This window comes from Odocoileus virginianus, chromosome 20, assembly GCF_023699985.2.
Source record: "Odocoileus virginianus isolate 20LAN1187 ecotype Illinois chromosome 20, Ovbor_1.2, whole genome shotgun sequence".
NCBI lineage: Eukaryota > Metazoa > Chordata > Mammalia > Artiodactyla > Cervidae > Odocoileus > Odocoileus virginianus.
Window position 1 is genome coordinate 45,636,296 of NC_069693.1, and position 16,635 is coordinate 45,652,930.

The 16,635-nt window shown below is 51.0% G+C and overlaps 1 protein-coding gene across 4 annotated transcripts in view; it reads left to right on the plus strand.

The window, feature by feature from the left end:
• Window positions 1–16,635, plus strand: part of ANKRD11 (ankyrin repeat domain containing 11) — a 114,776-nt gene that overhangs the window by 74,013 nt on the left and 24,128 nt on the right. For 3 of the 4 annotated variants that reach the window (XM_070451392.1, XM_070451394.1, XM_070451395.1), the window contains one exon: window positions 13,319–13,459. In XM_070451392.1, coding sequence (XP_070307493.1) covers window positions 13,373–13,459 — 87 coding nt within the window. In that variant the 5' untranslated portion in view covers window positions 13,319–13,372. Of the gene's footprint in view, window positions 1–13,315; window positions 13,460–16,635 lie in introns of all 4 variants that reach the window. The other variant, XM_070451393.1, reaches the window with a different exon arrangement.

Genomic DNA, 16,635 nt, shown 5'->3' on the forward strand with positions numbered 1-16,635 from the left:
CTTTCTCAGTCAAGATCTCTTGATAGTTTTACAACTGAAGATATATGCCACCACCAGAAGTGACAGAGAGTGATGTGAATGACTGTGCCAGTGTGAAGCTGCATCAGGTTTTTTAAAAAAATTTATTAACTATGCTGGGTCTTGGTTGCTGCACGGGCTTTTCTTTAGGTAGTTGTGATGAGCGGGGGCTAAGTTGCAGTGCTCAGGCTTCTCATTGCAGTGACTTCTTACATTGTGGAGCACAGGCTTTAGGGCTTGCGGGCTTCAGTAGTTGCGACTCCTGGGCTCTTGAGCACAGGCTTAGTAGTTGTGGCACATGGGCTTAGTTGGTAACTACCAGGCACCATGTGGGGTCTTCCTGGATCAGGGATCGAACCCGTGTCACCTGCACTGGTAGGCAAATTCTTTACCACTGAGCTACCAGGTAAGTCCTGCATCTGGTTTTTACAAGGACTTAGTTTCTTGTAGTTTGATTTCTAGTGGTAAGCCTTTAACTTTTCGGTATATGCGTACAGAAGTGTAGACAGGTGTTCACTTGTAGCACTGTTTGTATTGCCAGAGTTGAAACAACACAAATGCCAGTCAACAAGAGAAAACAAACACCACACTGCAGTCATAATAAAGTAGAACTACATTTAACAGAAGCCTGGATGAATCCCCAAAGCATTCTGGAGGGCAAAGGTGTATGAGAATCTGCACAACATGTTTCCTGTAAGAATACCACGTGTCGTGTGTAGAGGCTGACCGTGTACACACTGTGTGTCGCACGAGTGTGAAGACGTGTATGGTAAGGATTAGCCTCGGAATCCAAGATCTTCAGAGAGGAGGAAACAGCAGGATTCATCGGGGCTGCAGCTACACATGTATTATTTTATATAATACATTCCAGACCAAATATGGCAAAACAAACAGCCGATGGAGGCATCAGTGTTTCTTTAATTACTCCTCATACTTTTCTGTTTGCTTCTGCATTGCTACTTTGTTGTAAGATGACAAGGATAGAAAATCCTTCCTGTGAGGAAATCACAGAAGGAACCAACTGGATTTAAACATGTTTAAGGCCCTCCAGATTCCTGGAATGGTTTGGAAAAGAACTAAACCTCAACACTCTGAACATGTGCGTCAGACAGTGGTGCTGTGGGCTTTGAGGATGCAGAATTGACCTCAGTTGCTGCTGTTGGCTGGCTTGCCCAGCCTGTAATTTTTTTAATTAAAGTTTCTTAGGTTTTTTGTGATTTTTTTTTTCTTTTAATATTTATTTATTCATTCCTTTTGGTTGCATCAGGTCTTAGTTGCAGCTTGAGGGAAGTTTTAGTTGCAGTATGGGATCTGGTTCCCTGACCAGGGATTGAACCCCAGCCTCCTGCATAGGGAGCGCGGAGTTGCTGGCCCACCAAGGAAGTACCTGTGTTTTGTTTTTAATTGGCAGGTGGTGTGGTTTGAACCAAGCTGGCCACTTGGCACACCTTGGCTTGTGTCCAGAGGCGCCCCCAGGTCCCTTCATAACCCAGTTCCAGCTCTCACTGCAGTGCTTAGACCTCACCTCCTGTCCCTGTCTTACCTGAATGGGACTTGTGACAGGCAGAGTCCCCTTGAAGCCTCCAGCTTCCTGGCCTGGAAGGGTTTCTGGGTGGGACATGGTTCTACTCTGGACTCTCTGAGCTTCTCACTTGCTCACTTGGGACACTCATTCCCACAATGCCTGTGAAATAACTGTCCTAGGGCCAATCTTGTAGAGTTTCTCCATATTATGCAGGTAAAATGATTAGTAAAACACAGAATTTTAAATGAGGTTTATGGAGGCAGTTTGCAGTTCATCAGCTTGATTCTGTTAACTGGATGACCGAGGCACTGTATGTGCATAGTGGAAGATTATAAAATACAAATAAGACCAGAAACATTCCCGCTGGGATCCTTGTATTACTCGCTTTTCTGGATTCTTGCTTTGTGAATTAATTATATTTTATTATTACCTGTTGGATTTTAGCAAAAACGAGATCCTACTATCTTTATAACTGCTGCTTTCTTACCCAGCAGTCTCTGCCTTTCCGTCTCAGACCTCAGAGCAGCTGTGACCTGCCCTTCAGTGTCTGTCAGAACCTTGGGCTGGCACAGGATTGACCGTCTTTTTCTTATAGGGCCGGGAGAAATACCTTAGGCTTTGCCACCTAAGAGGTACTAGGATCACTATTTACAGGTATTGACATGCTGGTGACTCCAGGGAGGGTCTGGTGGGGAGGAAAGCGTGCACTGGCAATGGGAGGGCTGTCAGCAGTCCCTGCTGGGTCCCCTCCTAGCCGTCCCTTTTCTCCAGGGAGGGAGCAGTAAGTGCCCACCAGCCTCTTCAGTTCAGTTCAGTCGCTTAGTTGTGTCTGACTCTTTACGACCCCATGGACTGCAGCATGCCAGGCTTCCCTGTCCTACACCAACTCCCCGAGTTTACTCAAACTCATGTCCATTGTGTCGGTGATGCCATCCAACCATCTCATCCTCTGTCGCCCCCTTTTCCTCCTGCCTTCAATCATTCCCAGCATCAGGGTCTTTTCAAATGACCAGCTTCTTGAAACTTTGGGCTAAACTGAGAATGTTGTTTATTTGCTATAAACAAACCCCAGGTTCAGTGATGACCACTCCCTGGCTCGGACTAGCCACGGTCAGGCCTTCCTCAGGTGGAGGTGACCCTGAAGCCAGGGGTCTGAGGGGCCGCAGTGCACAGGACGCGGGGAGAAGCCTGGGGAGCGAGCGGTGTGTTGCTCTTGCACAGGTGTTGTAGTCAGTCCCTAGGGCCACAGTAAGGCACCAGGCAGCAGGGGCGGCACAAGCGCGTCCTCAGTTCTGAAGGCCAGACTTAAGGGTGGGGGTGCTGGTGGGATGCCCCTTGCCAGGCCTGGCAGAGGCCCCGGCCATCCCCAGATCCCTGGGTTGTGGCCACGGCACCATCCCCTTTCTCTCACCAGGACACCTGCACTGGGGGGAGGGTCTGCTCAGAGCCCTCGAGACCTTCACTTGGTTCCCTCTTGCCCAGTCAGGTCGCGCTTACAAGTGCTGGGTGGAGAGACCTTTGGGGTCTGCCATTCAGCCCCTTCCAGTGTCTCCTGGATGGAAACGTGGAGCTTTTCTCTTGTAAACACGCAGGTTTTAGGTGTGCAGCCTAAGTGTGCTCACCTGGGACTCAACCTGTCGAGAGAGCTCTTCGTGCCCTGCAGGGACCACTGTGGATGCTCCATGTGCCGGGTGCTCCCAGCCGCTCACTGAGTTGTGGACACGCTTTGTTTGCAGTTTGCAGCCGTTGTGCACGTGGCCCCCCTCCCACAGGAAGTGGGCTGTTGGGGCTAATGAACTTTCCCTGCATTCCCAGTGCCCTCTCACTGAGGGACAATCACTCTGTTTCTCTGTGAGCTCAGCTGCCCCACCCAGGAGTGGCTTTCTCTTGGGTTTTGCCAAAGCCGGCTCTCCAGGGAGGAGATGAATCTGGGCGAGCGTCTGCCATGGTCAGCGCGTGTTCCACTCTGAGTGAGTGGTGCCAGTGCCCGGGAAGGGCCCCCAGGCCCTTGGGGGAGGCATAGGCCATGCCTCCAGTGTCACAAAGGCACAGAGTCACTACGAGCAGGGCTTGAGGCTGGGGGGTGCATGTACAGCTCCTGTCTGTGGTGCTAGGCCTGTGTTTAGAAGGTCCCGGCCAGTGCAGTTGCTCTGAGAGGTCAGCCGACGTCTCCTTGCTCAAGTTCAACGGTGACACATCGGGAGCTGAGGACACTGCGTTCCTCACTAGTCCCTCATCCCCAAGGCTGGCTGATGGTGACTTTTGGGGCAAAAGAGGCGGCTTCATTATGGGTTTATTTCTGGATGATTTATTTGTTAACTCATTAGGCTTGTTCTGTTCGATGCATCCCCCTGGCAAACCTTGCTATTAAAAGAGGGAAATTACCAGCCGATTATTTAAATGTAAGGAAAGCAGAGATGATTGGTTTTTTTGGTAGCCTTTTTCTATTTCTACAGAAAGCTTTCTGTTTTAGGAAGCAGAGCGTATGTGGACACAGTGTTTCCAGCACAGATAGGTCCCTTCCAGGCTACCATGAGTTTGGCAGCAGTGTCCCGTCTGACAGATGGCTGGGCCAGGGTGGCCTTGGTCCCAGGAAAACCTTAGCAGCATGTGATGGGGGCAGCAGCCTTGATGGTGCCTGGCTTGGACAAACAGACGTGCAAGGTACAGGGGTGTCATCATGGGGCCCAGTGGCGGACGCGTCTGGGGGCACTGCCCACCGCAAGGTGGGTGCTCATGTCTGTCCTGTGACATGGACAAACCTGCCAAGAAGCTTCCTCCTCTTGCTTTTGTTCTCAGCCCGCAGCGGGAGCCCAGACCCAGACTGGTCTCCAAGGCTCCTCTGCCGTGAGACACGCGAAATGCAGCTGTGAGTGCCTCCTAGTGCAGCAGCATCACCATCTCTCACGGTGTCACAGGACAGGTGTGAGCACCCCCTTGACGCGTCCTCCACTGGGCCCCACGATGACACGCCTGCAGCCCTGCACGTCCACCTGTCCAAGCTGGGCACCGCCGAGGCTGCTGCCCCTGTCATGTGCTGCTGAGGTTTTCCCGGGGCCAAGGCCACCCTGGCCCAGCCATCTGTCAGAGGGGTCACTGCTGCCAGACTCACAGCAGCCTGGACGGGACCTACCTGTGCTGGAAACACTGCATCCAGGTACATTCTGCTTCCTAAAACACAAAGTGTTTTGTAGAAAAAGGCTACCAAAAAGCAAGGCACCCTCCCAGACTTGCTCAGAGGCCAACCTGCAGTCTTCCCCTAAAATTCTCCCAGGTTCACACAGGCCTAGCAGACAACCAGCTGAGGCGCTGCCGGCCACACGGGGTGAGCGCACTGTCAGAGCACACGGCCCAGCAGGCTGACGTGAACGGCCTTTTTAAAAAGCAGTTCTAGAAGAGTGGGGGACTGGGTGACGCGTGTCCTCTGCGGGAATGCACCGTGGGGCGCGTGGGCTGTAGGACCAGACCCCTGGAGAGACCCCTGCTCGGTCACCTGTGCGTGGGCGCTGGGCCCCCCGGAGGAGGAGGGGGCAGACAGCGCGTTGTCCTCCTGGGCTTGCCCGGATGGCACCCCCGTCTGCAGCGGGAAGCTGTGGTCCCCACACGCCGGCCACATGCGGCTGGGCCAGCGCCTCCCGCCTCGGTGCTCTGCTCTGTCAGTCCCTCTGCCCAGTTTCCTGACTGGGGAGATGTCCCTTTATGTCCAAAATGTTAGGCTTGTACAGAATTCTTCTGTCAGCTGTCCTTTGGTTTGTCCAGCGGCGTAGGCCATCCTGGGGGCACAGGGAGGTGTTGAGGGCCACGCAGAGCGGGAGGGCCCCCTGAGGCCCCAGCTCTGGGCAGGCAGCCCCTCCTCTTCCTCAGAAGGCACCTTGTGTAGGCCGGGTGCCTCGGGGCTCCTGGGGGCCTGGTTCCCACAGTGGTGATGGCTGTTATCTGAGCCTTGTAGGAAAGTGCCAGGACAGGGAGGTGTTAGCACTTTCACACGGGGCTGGTGTCCCAGACTGTAAGGTTGTGTGTTCGTGTGTGTGTGTGTGTGTGTGTGTGTGCGTGCAGCCAGGTTGCTCTAGGCTGGCAGAGGCAGTGTCTTCGTCTCGACCCTGGGCCTTACCCACGCTTGAGGATGGTGGTGCTGAGTCCTCAAGCCTCCTGGCTGCCTGGTCACGTGGCTGGAAACCCATTGTCAAAGTCACAATTAAGGCTTTTTCGAACCAACTGGCTGGAAGAGTGTCGAGTTTCCTGTGAAGCTGCCATCACTTCTTAATTTAGAAACTGATGAAAGATCTACCCAAGGGTGTCATGGGTGGGAGGGGGGGAGCGGAGCATGTTCATGTTGTGATAAAGTGATCACGGCAGAGGCAGTGTCCAGCCTCCCACTGACTTGGGTCTTGCTGCCCATGGTCTGCATGTGACACCCTGGGGCGGCTGGGGGCCTGGGTAAGCCGCCGCGAGGTCACTGGGTCCTGGGGTCTCCAGCACAGACCCTCCTGCTCAGTCACAAAACTAAGGTTCTTTGTTTTCCTTCATTGAAGTGTACTTGATTTGCCATATTGTTATGTATGTTTCAGGTATACAAGATAGTGATTCAGTGTTTTTATAGATCAGACTCCAATACAGTAACTGTAAGATACTGTCTATAATTCCCTGTGCTGTGGAGTGTATCCTTGCAGCTTATTTCTATTATACATAGGAGTTTGTATCTGTTAAGTCCACACCTCTCTCCTGCCCCTCTGCCTTACATCTGCTTGCTGGTGACTGCTGGTTTGTCCTCGACATCTGTGAGTCTAGTCACCAGTTTGTTGTATGTTTTAGATTCCATACAGAAGTGTTATCATGCAGTGTGTGTCTTTGCCTGTCTGACCTACTGGGCTTAGCGTAATGCTCTCCAAATCCATCTATGTTGCTGCAAAATTTCATTTTTTAATGGCTGAGTAATAGTCCATTGTGTGTGTGTGTGTGTGCGTGTGTGTTTATACACATCACATCTTCTTTATCCATTCATCTGTAGATGGCCATTTAGGTTGTTTCTAAGTCTTGGCTATTCTGACTAGTGCTGCTATGAACATTGGGGTGCATGTATCATCTTGAATTAGTATTTTTGTTTTTTTTCCAGACATATTCCAGACTGGAATTGCTGGGTCATATGATAGTTCTGTCTTTAGTTTTTTAAGGAACCTCATGCTATTCTCCACAGTGGCCGCACCAGTCCACATTCCCACCAACAGTGCAGGAGGGCTCTCTTTTTTCCACATTCTCTCCAGTGTTTGTTATTTGTATACTTTAATGACGGCCATTCTGAACAGTGTGAAGTGATACCACACTGTGGTTTTCATTTACATTCTCTCATCATTAGCAGCGTGAAGCATTTTTTCATGTGCCTGTTGGTCGTCTGTGTGTCTTCTTTGGAAGAGTGTCTATTCAGGTCTCTTGCTCATTTTCCGATTTTTAAAAAAATGTTTTCAGTGTCTAAATTCTTTATATGTTGTATATATATTTACATGTAATATACACATATATCTATATATATACACACACATATGGCCACAGTATGAGGCTTGTGGGATCTTAATTCCTCGACCAGGGACTGAACCTATGCCCTTAGCAGTGAAAGTGTGGAGTCCTAACCACTGGACTGCCAGGAGATTCATGTTTATATCATTTGGATATTAACCCCTTTTGGTTATATCATCTGCAGGTGTTTTCTTCCACTCAGTGAGTTGTCCTTTTTATGATTTCTTTTGTTGTGCAAAAGTTTAAAATTTACTTCAGTTCAGTTCAGTCGCTCAGTCGTGTCCGACTCTTTGCGACCCCATGAATCGCAGCACGCCAGGCCTCCCTGTCCATCACAAACTCCCGGAGTTTACTCAAACTCATGCCCATCGAGTCGGTGATGCCATCCAGCCATCTCATCCTCTCTTGTCCCCTTCTCCTCCTTCCCCCAATCCCTCCCAGCATCAGGGTCTTTTCCAACGAGTCAACTCTTTGCATGAGGTGGCCAAAGTATTGGAGTTTCAGCTTCAGCATCAGTCCTTCCAGTGAACACCCAGGACTTATCTCCTTGGACTGGTTGGATCTCCTTTCAGTCCAAGGGACTCTAAAGAGTGTTCTACAACACCAAAGTTCAAAAGCATCAATTTTTGGGTGCTCAGCTTTCTTCACAGTCCAACTCTCTCATTCATACATGACCACTGAAAAAACCATAGCCTTGACCAGACGGACCTTTGTTGGCAAAGTAATGTCTCTGCTTTTTAATATGCTATCTAGGTTGGTCATAACTTTCCTTCCAAGGAGTAAGCAGCTTTTAATTTCTTGGCTGCAGTCACCATCTGCAGTGATTTTGGAGCCCAAAAAAATAGTCTGACACTGTTTCCACTGTCTCCCCATCTATTTCCCATGAGGTGATGGGACCAGATGCCATGATCTTAGTTTTCTGAAGATACCCTTTATTTTTGCTTTCATTTCTTTTGCCTTTAGAGATGGATCCAAAAAAACACTGCTACGACTTATGTCAGAGAAAGTTCTGCCTGTGTGTTCTTCTAGGAGTTGTATGGTTTGCAGTCTTACATTTAGGTGTTTAATCCATTTTAATTTATTTTTGTATATGGTGTGGGGAAATGTTCTAATCTTTTAATCTTTTACCAGTTTTCCCAGGACCACTTATTGAAGAGACTATCTTTTCTCCATGTGTATTCTTCTTCATAGATTGATTTGCCATAAGTTTTTTGGGTCTCTGTCCTGTTACATTGATCTGTGACCTAAATGTCTGTCTGTCTGTCAGCGCCATACTGTTCTGACTTTTGGAGCTCTATAGTCTAGTCTCAAGTCAGGGAGCATGATTCCTCCAGCTTTGTTCCTTCCCCTTGGGGCTGGTTTGGCAGTAACCTCCTCACCATCCAGTGATTAAGATTCTGTGCTCCCGGGACAAGGGGCACACGTGTGATCCCTGGTTGGAGAACCACGCTCCTGCCGGCCACACAAAGCAGCCTTTAAAAAAAAGACTGCTTTGGCAATTTGGCAAAATTTGTGGTTCTGTGTAAATTTTAGGGTTATTTGTTTTAGTTCTGTGGAAAATGTCACAGATATTATGATAGAGATTGTGTTAAACTGGTAGATTTCTTTGGGTAATCTGGCCATCTTAACAGTATTAATTTGTCCAACTAAAGAGCACAAGACACCTTTCCATTGTTAATATCACCTTCACATTGCCTTCATCAGTGTTTTATAGTTTTTACAATGTAGATCTTTCATCTTTGTAGATAAGTTTATTCCTAGGTATTTTATTCTTTCCTGCCATTCAAAATGGGATTTTTTTCTTTCTGACAGTTCATTATTAGTGTATAGAAAAGCAACAGATTTCTGTCCTTACCCACTTAGGCCAGTGTTTCTGAAGTGTCCTGACAGCTTCTCATTGTGTTTCTATCTTTGCCCTTAACATACCCTGGAAACACGTTCACAGGTGACTTTCATGAGATGTGAGTGTGATGCCTCCTGGTACTCTGTGTTGTGTGTTATTCCACTTTCTAAAACATGACTGATGAACGTGCTGAAACAATAGTGGGACTGAGTATGGTCAGGAGCCCCGCAGAAGGTGAACTGCGTCTCAGGGCGCGGTCCCAGAGTCCCTCTCATGCTCGTGTTTCTCCTTTGGTGAAAAGTCTGCTTGTGTCTTTTGTCCATTTTCTGTTTGGATGTTTTTCGTTTTTCTGACTTGTGGTGTGCAGTTTGTCTCTTCATCCTGTAAATCAGGTCTTCACTGAGCGACTTTCAGTTTGGTTGAGATGCAGAGGACCAGTGTTTCCCTTTTTGAATGAATGGCACTGCTGGTGTCGTGTTTAAGAATGCTGGCTACCTGAGGTCTCAAAGATTTCTCCTACTGTTTTTCCTAAAATTTGTACAGGTTTTTATAGTTTTTGTTTTTTTTTTTAAGATGTATATGTGAGTATTCCATTATTATTTGGAGCACTTGTTAATGATACTGTGTTTTTGTTGTTTTTACATGTTCTTGCTAGTTTGTAGACATAAGGTGGATTTTTGTGTGTTGATCTGCTATTTTGCAACCTCTCTGAGCTCACTGTATTTAGGAGTTTTTGGTTGATTCCTTGCAATTTTTTAGATAGACAGTCATGTCATTATCAAGTAGAATGTTTTATTTTTCTGTCCCAATCCATTTGTCTCTTTTCCCCCTTTTCTTCCTCATTCGCTGACTTCAAGGACGATGTCCAGAAGCAGGAGTGGGAGGGAGGTGTGTCCTGTGTCTCACTGTCAGGGCGATGCTGGCTGATGGTGCTGTCCACGCCCCTCCTCTCTCTGAGGGGTTCCTGGACCCTGTGATGCCGAGGGTCTTGTCTTGGGCTTTGAATGCCAGATACTTTTCTGCATCGGTTGTTAGGATTGGGTGATTCTTCTTCCCTGACCTGTTGATGTGGTGGGTTGTGTTGATTAGTTTTCAAGCACTGGACCAGGTTTGGAGGTTTCTAACATCAGCGTTGCTGCCCAACCTCTCCGGTCGCCTTCTCCACGTGGTGACCCTGCAGGGGTCACTCTGGACCTGGTGCTGGCTCTTCTCCCCATTTGTCCTGCAGCTGCCTAGTGGGTGGGCTTTGTGTCCTCAGCTTTTGGCAGTGCTGCAGGGTCGCCCGGGGTCCTGCTGCAGGGTCGCAGGGTCGCTGTCCTGTCTCTCCCCAGAGCTGTCCTCCTCTGGGTCTTCGGTCTGGGCTTCCTCTGGCTTGTTGTGCTTTTGTCTCTTGGTCATCTCTCTCACTTTCTTTCTCTGTGGATCAGCTGTGGAGGTGTGTGGACGTGCCCCCTGTGCTCTTGGTCACCTGAGTTCTCAGGCCAGCCTGTCCCTGTCTTCTCCTGAATTTCCTGTGCATCTTGGTCCCTTCTGTGTAAGGTGGCTGTTTTTCCTCCTGTGTTTCCACCCCCTTCACCCCCATCTTCCTAGAGCTGTGTGTTCACCTTTAATTGATGAGGTTTTCGTTCCCATTCTGGCCACAGTTACAGTGCTTGTCGTGTGCTCTGTGCAAGAGAGGGTCTCCCGGCAGCCTAGGAGCCCTGAGCTGCTGCCCACTGTGTCCAGTGACCTGCCTTTCTGTACGAGGCATGGGGCCCCCTAAAGGGAGATGGTCCTGGAACAGAGCCTGGCAACCAGCCCCCCACTTTCTAATCACCTCCTAGGGTGCAGTCTGTCCATAACCAGCATTTAAAACTTTATTACTGTGAAATGTAACATAACATCTAAAAGTCTGCAAAGTATTGATAAAAATGTAGAATCTCATTCTCACAGAGTGCACATGGGTGTGGCCTTTGTGTAGAGAACTCCTGTCACACTCTCAGGCATGACTCCCCTCCATACTTTTACGGCGATCACCACTTGACGTGTTAGTCATCCTGTCACCTCGTTAGGCGGACAGACAGTATGCCCTTTTTTCCTGTGACCCGTGAGATGGTTGGACCTGTGTGACTCAGTTGCCCCTGGGGCCGCTTGGGCCTGTGTGGTGGGGCTGTGTGCGTGGGTCTGCCTGCGCTCCCATCAGGCCGTCAGTTCCTCTGCTCTGCGTTCTTGCTGATGCTCTGTATCTTGTTTTGGTTTTTGTTTGCATTTCTCATCTGGATTTCTTCTCTTGTGAAGGGCCTGTTTAAGTCTCGTGTCCATGTCTGCAGTGGACGTCCACTCTCTGGCTTGTCGGTTTGTGGGTGCTCTCTGCAGAGGCTGCCTAAAGGGCTTGCTGGCAGGTGCGTGTGTAGGAAGCTCCCTCTTCTCCTGTGGTACGGTGACCTTTAATGAACAAAACGTGCTGCTTTCCAGGTGTCAGAATTTGCAGACTTGGCCATCATGGTCAGTGTTCTGGCTGTGCAGGTGTCTTCTTTACCTTGAGGCTGCTGAGACGTTCTCTGTCTGTCGTCCAGTCGCCTGTTCGTGCTGGTCTGTGGGTTCTGTGGGGGGCAGGGTGGGAATCACTGTCGTTTCTGCACGTGGACTCTGCCGGCGGCAAAATCCTCAGTGGGAATGCAGCTCATCTGCACACAGGCTCAGCCTGTGGGGGTTCCGTGTCAGTGTCAGGCTGTGTCAGCACTGTTTTTCAGCTCTTTAAAACTGTGGCGTTAATTTTTTAAATTAATATTTATTTATGGAACTTGAGGTTCTCTGCTTTCGTTGTTAGGTTTATTAGCAGGGTTCCTTCTTTCTTTCTGCAAGATTTTTCCCAACTTTATTCCTGCCGACGTGGGCTTCTGCACAGGGGACACTGGGGGTTTCCTGACCGTGCTCCCGACAGCAAGTCCTCCTGCTCCTCCCTGTGCCCGGGGTCACTACAAAGGTGCTCAGAGGCTGGGCCTGAATCCTCACACGCCTGAGGGTTCGCCACAGTAGACCTTTACTGAAAAGTAACTATTTTACAAAAGGAAACAAGATTAATGAAGAGTGGCCTGGCTTTGTGCCGCTCAAATCCACAGGGCATGTACTAAGACAAGTTTTGAAAGTGTGGACTGGCCCTCTGCATGCCCTCCTGGTCTGGACACCGTGAGATCAGGGTCCAGAACTCACGGATCTGTGAGGTGGCCACACACACACTCAGAGGTGCCCATGTCTTGAAGCAAGAGGGGCAAGTGTCCAAGGGCTCCTCGGCTCAATTTTTCTCATCTTCATCTTGAGACTAGGCAGTCAGTTTTTTTAAAATTTATCTTCTGCATAATCTTTTAAGTTTTTATGGAAACATTACTGATGAGTTCCCAGGTAGTATGGAATTTCAGCCGCTGTCCTGAGTCAGGTTCTGAGATGCCATAGTTCAGGCTGAGATGGTCCAGTTTTGTAGTAGGAAAATGGAAGAAAGCTTGGAATTCCCAGTTTCAATTATAGACAGGAAATGTCATTTCCGGCCTCAGCCCTGGGATGTGCGGAGGCAAACCTGGGCCCCCGTGTGGTGCTGTGCCACTAGATTGTGTCAGCCAGTTACGTGCCAGGGTTCCTTTGTGAACTCGTATCAGTTGACATGGAGAAAGAAGGCAGGTTCTTGGGAGGCTGGTGAAGGGCAGGTTGGAGCTCCCACTCCAGATGCTTCTGAACAGTATGTCTGCAAAGCTGTTCAGAGCAGAGGCTGATTCTAATTCTGGTGAACTGTGTGCAGAGACCCTCGTCCAGCACGGCAGGCCCTGGGGGTGTGATCTGGTTGGTGTGACATGCTCTCTCTGACTGTGAGGATGAGGTCTGAGGAGGGCACTGCCAGGAAGACAGAGCAGACATGCTTTCCCTGTTCCTTCTGCCAAACACAGTGAACAGCCTGGACGTGATGGATGGGATGTGTGGTACTGTCCATGCTGGGCAGGCTCGGGTTGGGTTGGGTCAGTGCAGCCGCAGGCAGGAGAGACTCATGAACAGGTGCAGAGAGAGGCTGGTGGGTGCCGGGCGGTCAGGGAGCAGCACACGGTAGTGAGACATCGAGTCGGGCAGAGCCTCCGCTGGGTTTCTGGGGAGGGTGGTGGGTGGGACTGACCAACTCCGTGGGATGCAGGGGTTGTCTCTAGTTGCCTGGTAGCTGGACTCCCACGTGAACCCCAAAGGCCTGCTGTGTTCTCTTTCGTGGGGTGTAGACAGTGCCCTGCCGGAGCTGACCACTGGGTGGTGTTTCAGGAGAAGCCCTGTCCTGGACCCTGACGGGGGAGGGGACCCCTTCAGAAAAGTCACTGCACCGGTGCATCGTGCGACGCTGACTGGAGGTGCCTGGGTTTCGTGTGGGGTCACCGAACCTTAATCCCTTGTCCTCTGTTTTGAAGCAGACGGTTGATGATGAAGCGATGGCAGCGTGAATGAAGGCCCAGTGAGGAGAAACGATGCCCAAGGGTGGGTGTTCTAGAACCCCACAGCAGGAAGAGCGTTCCGTGAGCAGCGACATGGTGGAGAAGCAGCCCGGGAAAAAGGTGAGCTCCTGCCTCCGTGCGGGGTTAGACCCGGGTGTCGCCCGCCTGCCCGCCCGGGCTGCTCTGCTTGTCCCTCTGCCCTCCTCGTGCCCAGTGCTGGTATCGGGCCCCGGGAGGAGCTGCTGTGGTCTGGGTGGCTGTGGACGACAGCACCAGCTTCCTCTGGAGGATGTGTTTGTCGCTTGACAGCAGAGTGCTTTCAGCACTGGGTCCATGGACAGAAGCTGGTGCCTGTCTGAGAGACCCCACGACCCTGGGTTCTGACCTCAGCTGCGGGCAGACCAAATGTGACGGTGGCCGTGTGAGTGGTCCTAACCGAGATGCTGCTGGGCAACTGGACTCCCAGTTTTGCTCGACCCAGCATGAACAGGAAACGGGATGTTGACCTGCATCCTTGTGTCCTGTTAACGTGCTGGTGCCCTGGGCTCAGGGGTGTGCAGTGTGTGTGCCGTGTGCTCCATGCACCGTGACCCCAGTGTTCCCTCCAGGCTGGTCTGCAGAATCCCAGACTCACAGCCTTCCCGAGGGAGGGCCACCCGCGAAGGCGGTCTGTGGCCTGTGCCCTGGCTCCTGTCCAGGAGGAGGGGGCGGTGCAGATGAGCTCATGTGGAAGCTGGGTGTGGCTTGGTGCTGCTTGGTTTTTGAGCAGGTCTTGGACGAGGCCTCAGACTCCCTGCTCCTCTGAATGCTGGGAAACTGTAGGAGCGCTGGTTCTCAGGATCCACGTGCAGATGCTGAAGCCCAGAAGGGCAGCAGGGGCAGGGGTCTGCCGGATCTTAGTTCCCTGTCCAGGGGTTGAGCCTGCTCCCCCTCCACTGGAAGCGCAGAGTCTTAACCTCTGGACCACCAGGGGGGTCCCCAGACAGGCTTTCTTGTGGCAGCGAAGGGTCAGGGTTTTGCCATCCTGGATGGACTCCTGTGGTCCCTGTGACCTGTGAGGCAGGTGTCGCCTGGGGACTCCTGCTTGTTTGTCAGGGCACAGAAGGAATGGAGAAAAAGCCTCAAGGAACAGACTGTGCCGAGTGTGAGCCCCTTCTGCTCCCAGTCCAGCCTGCACCCTGCCCTGCTCTGCAGGACCTGGGCCGTAGCTCCCTGAGTGCTTGGGCATAGCTGTGTGACAGCCACACGTGCCCACGGCAGACTCCATGGCAGAAGGGATGGGTCCGACCTTGAGAGCGATGAGCACCCAGCGTGGGGTGGGGGGGTGTCTGTGGAGGAGCGCCCAGGGGTGTGCAGGAAGCTGTGGGGAGTGGGCGTGAGGAGGCAAGCCCACAGCCCGAAGCAGTGTGTACAGTGTGTTTCTGCACGCTGTTAGCCAGCAGCTGGATACCCAAGTTTTATTGAAGCAGAAATGCGCCTATCATTTCTAGAACCTGGGAGCATCATGATCGAGACCAGGTTTCACAGCACCGCCAGTGTCCTTGGGGGCCATCCCCCCTCCTCCCCCCCCGCCTGCCCCCCTCAAGCCTCTGCTCTAACCATGCCTCCCCACCCACAGGCCATGCGGATCCATGGTTGGGATTTCTGCTACTTTCCCGTGGATAGGCCCTTGCTGTCAAGGAGGCGGCTCTCCTTCTGGGGCTGCGTGGTGTCCACTGTGTGGATATTCAGCTCCACCTCCTTTGTGCAGATGCAGGTCTGGGATGTGAACACACATACACTGGGTTTTCTGCAGAAGTGGCAGATACGGTTTACTGTTGGTCAAAGTGACTGCTCCTCTGGTGGCTCAGATGGTAAAGCATCTGCCTGCAATGCGGGAGACCTGGGTTGGAAGATCCCCTGGAGAAGGAAATGGCAACTCACTCCAGTACTCTTGCCTGGGAAATCCCATGGCTGGAAGAGCCTGGTAGGGGTCGCAGAATTGGACACGACTGAGCAACTTCATTTTCACTTTTCAAAGTGACTGCACAGTTCTGGACCCCAGAACCTGGTCGAGGTGGACCCAGTCCATGCTGACAGTGATGTCTGTAGACAGACAGGTGTTTTCCTGTCGTCTGCAGGCTCTCTGTGACCTGTCTGGGCTGTTCTGTTCTGAGCTGTGAAGGAGGGTCAGTGTTTACTTTCTTCCTGTGGATGTTCACCTGGTCACTGTCACTATCTGTTCCTCCTGGGTTGTGGCGGTCGGGTGGGGCTCACTTCTGCTCTTTGCTCTGGACCTTTGGCCTTTAGCTTAGGGCCACCTGTTGTGTAATCTTGGTACCTGGTAACTTAACTTGTCCGCTTGCATTGTTGTCCAGAATTGTCCTTGTTATTCTTGCATCTTTGGTTTCCATGTACATTTTGGAAAAGCTGGTTGATGTGCTGGGCTTTGACTGCTCTGAATGTGAAGATGCATTTGGGAGATTTGCTGGGTTAACAGTGATGAACACAAGTGGCTTCCATTTTATCAGTCCTGTTTCTGTTCTCAGGGGTTTATCATATGCATAGAGGCCTTGAGCATCTTTTGTTAGGTTTATTCTTGTGTGTTTGATGTCTCTTGATATTAACACGGCATGCTTCAGCATGACTTCCTGGTTGTCTGTAGCATGTGGGAACCGCCCACTTTCTTTGCAGCAGCCTCCCTTACCCACTTACCAATCTGAAGAATTGGACTGTATATTCCTCATGATTCTTTCAGGTATCCAATCCTGCCATCCCTCAGGAAGATCAGGGTTTGGGGGGCCCTGCTCTGACTGGAGGAGCCACCTCCCAAGGCTGTTGTCCGGGTGGGAGCCCCCACCCACATCTGTGCTGGAGTGGAGGTACCCTTTTACTGGGTGACTGCTGTTTCTTCACTGTTATGAACAAAACTGTGAGTCGTGTGACACGTGGCTTGTTCTGTGGACTCTATTGGAAGCTTTGAGGGTCCCCAGCAGCCCAAGGCCAGTTGCTTAGCCTGTTCCATCAGCCTTTCTGGTGGGAGCACGGGTGTCACCTCCTGGTTTTGTGTTTTCCTGTCACCAAACACCTCTCCAAATGTGAACTGGCTATGTGGATATTTTCTTAAGTGCACACTCCTATTCTTTTGCTTATTAAAAAGTGGTTTTGTTTTTCAGTAGTTGTGGTGATTATAGGTATTCTTGCCTTGAACCCTGTCTCGGGGGTGCACCCCGTCTTCTGCAGTGGAGCCTGTGTCGAGTGGGGACACCCTTCTCACAGTGTGCTGGGGGTTGGTGTCAGGACCTCAGGCCATTTCT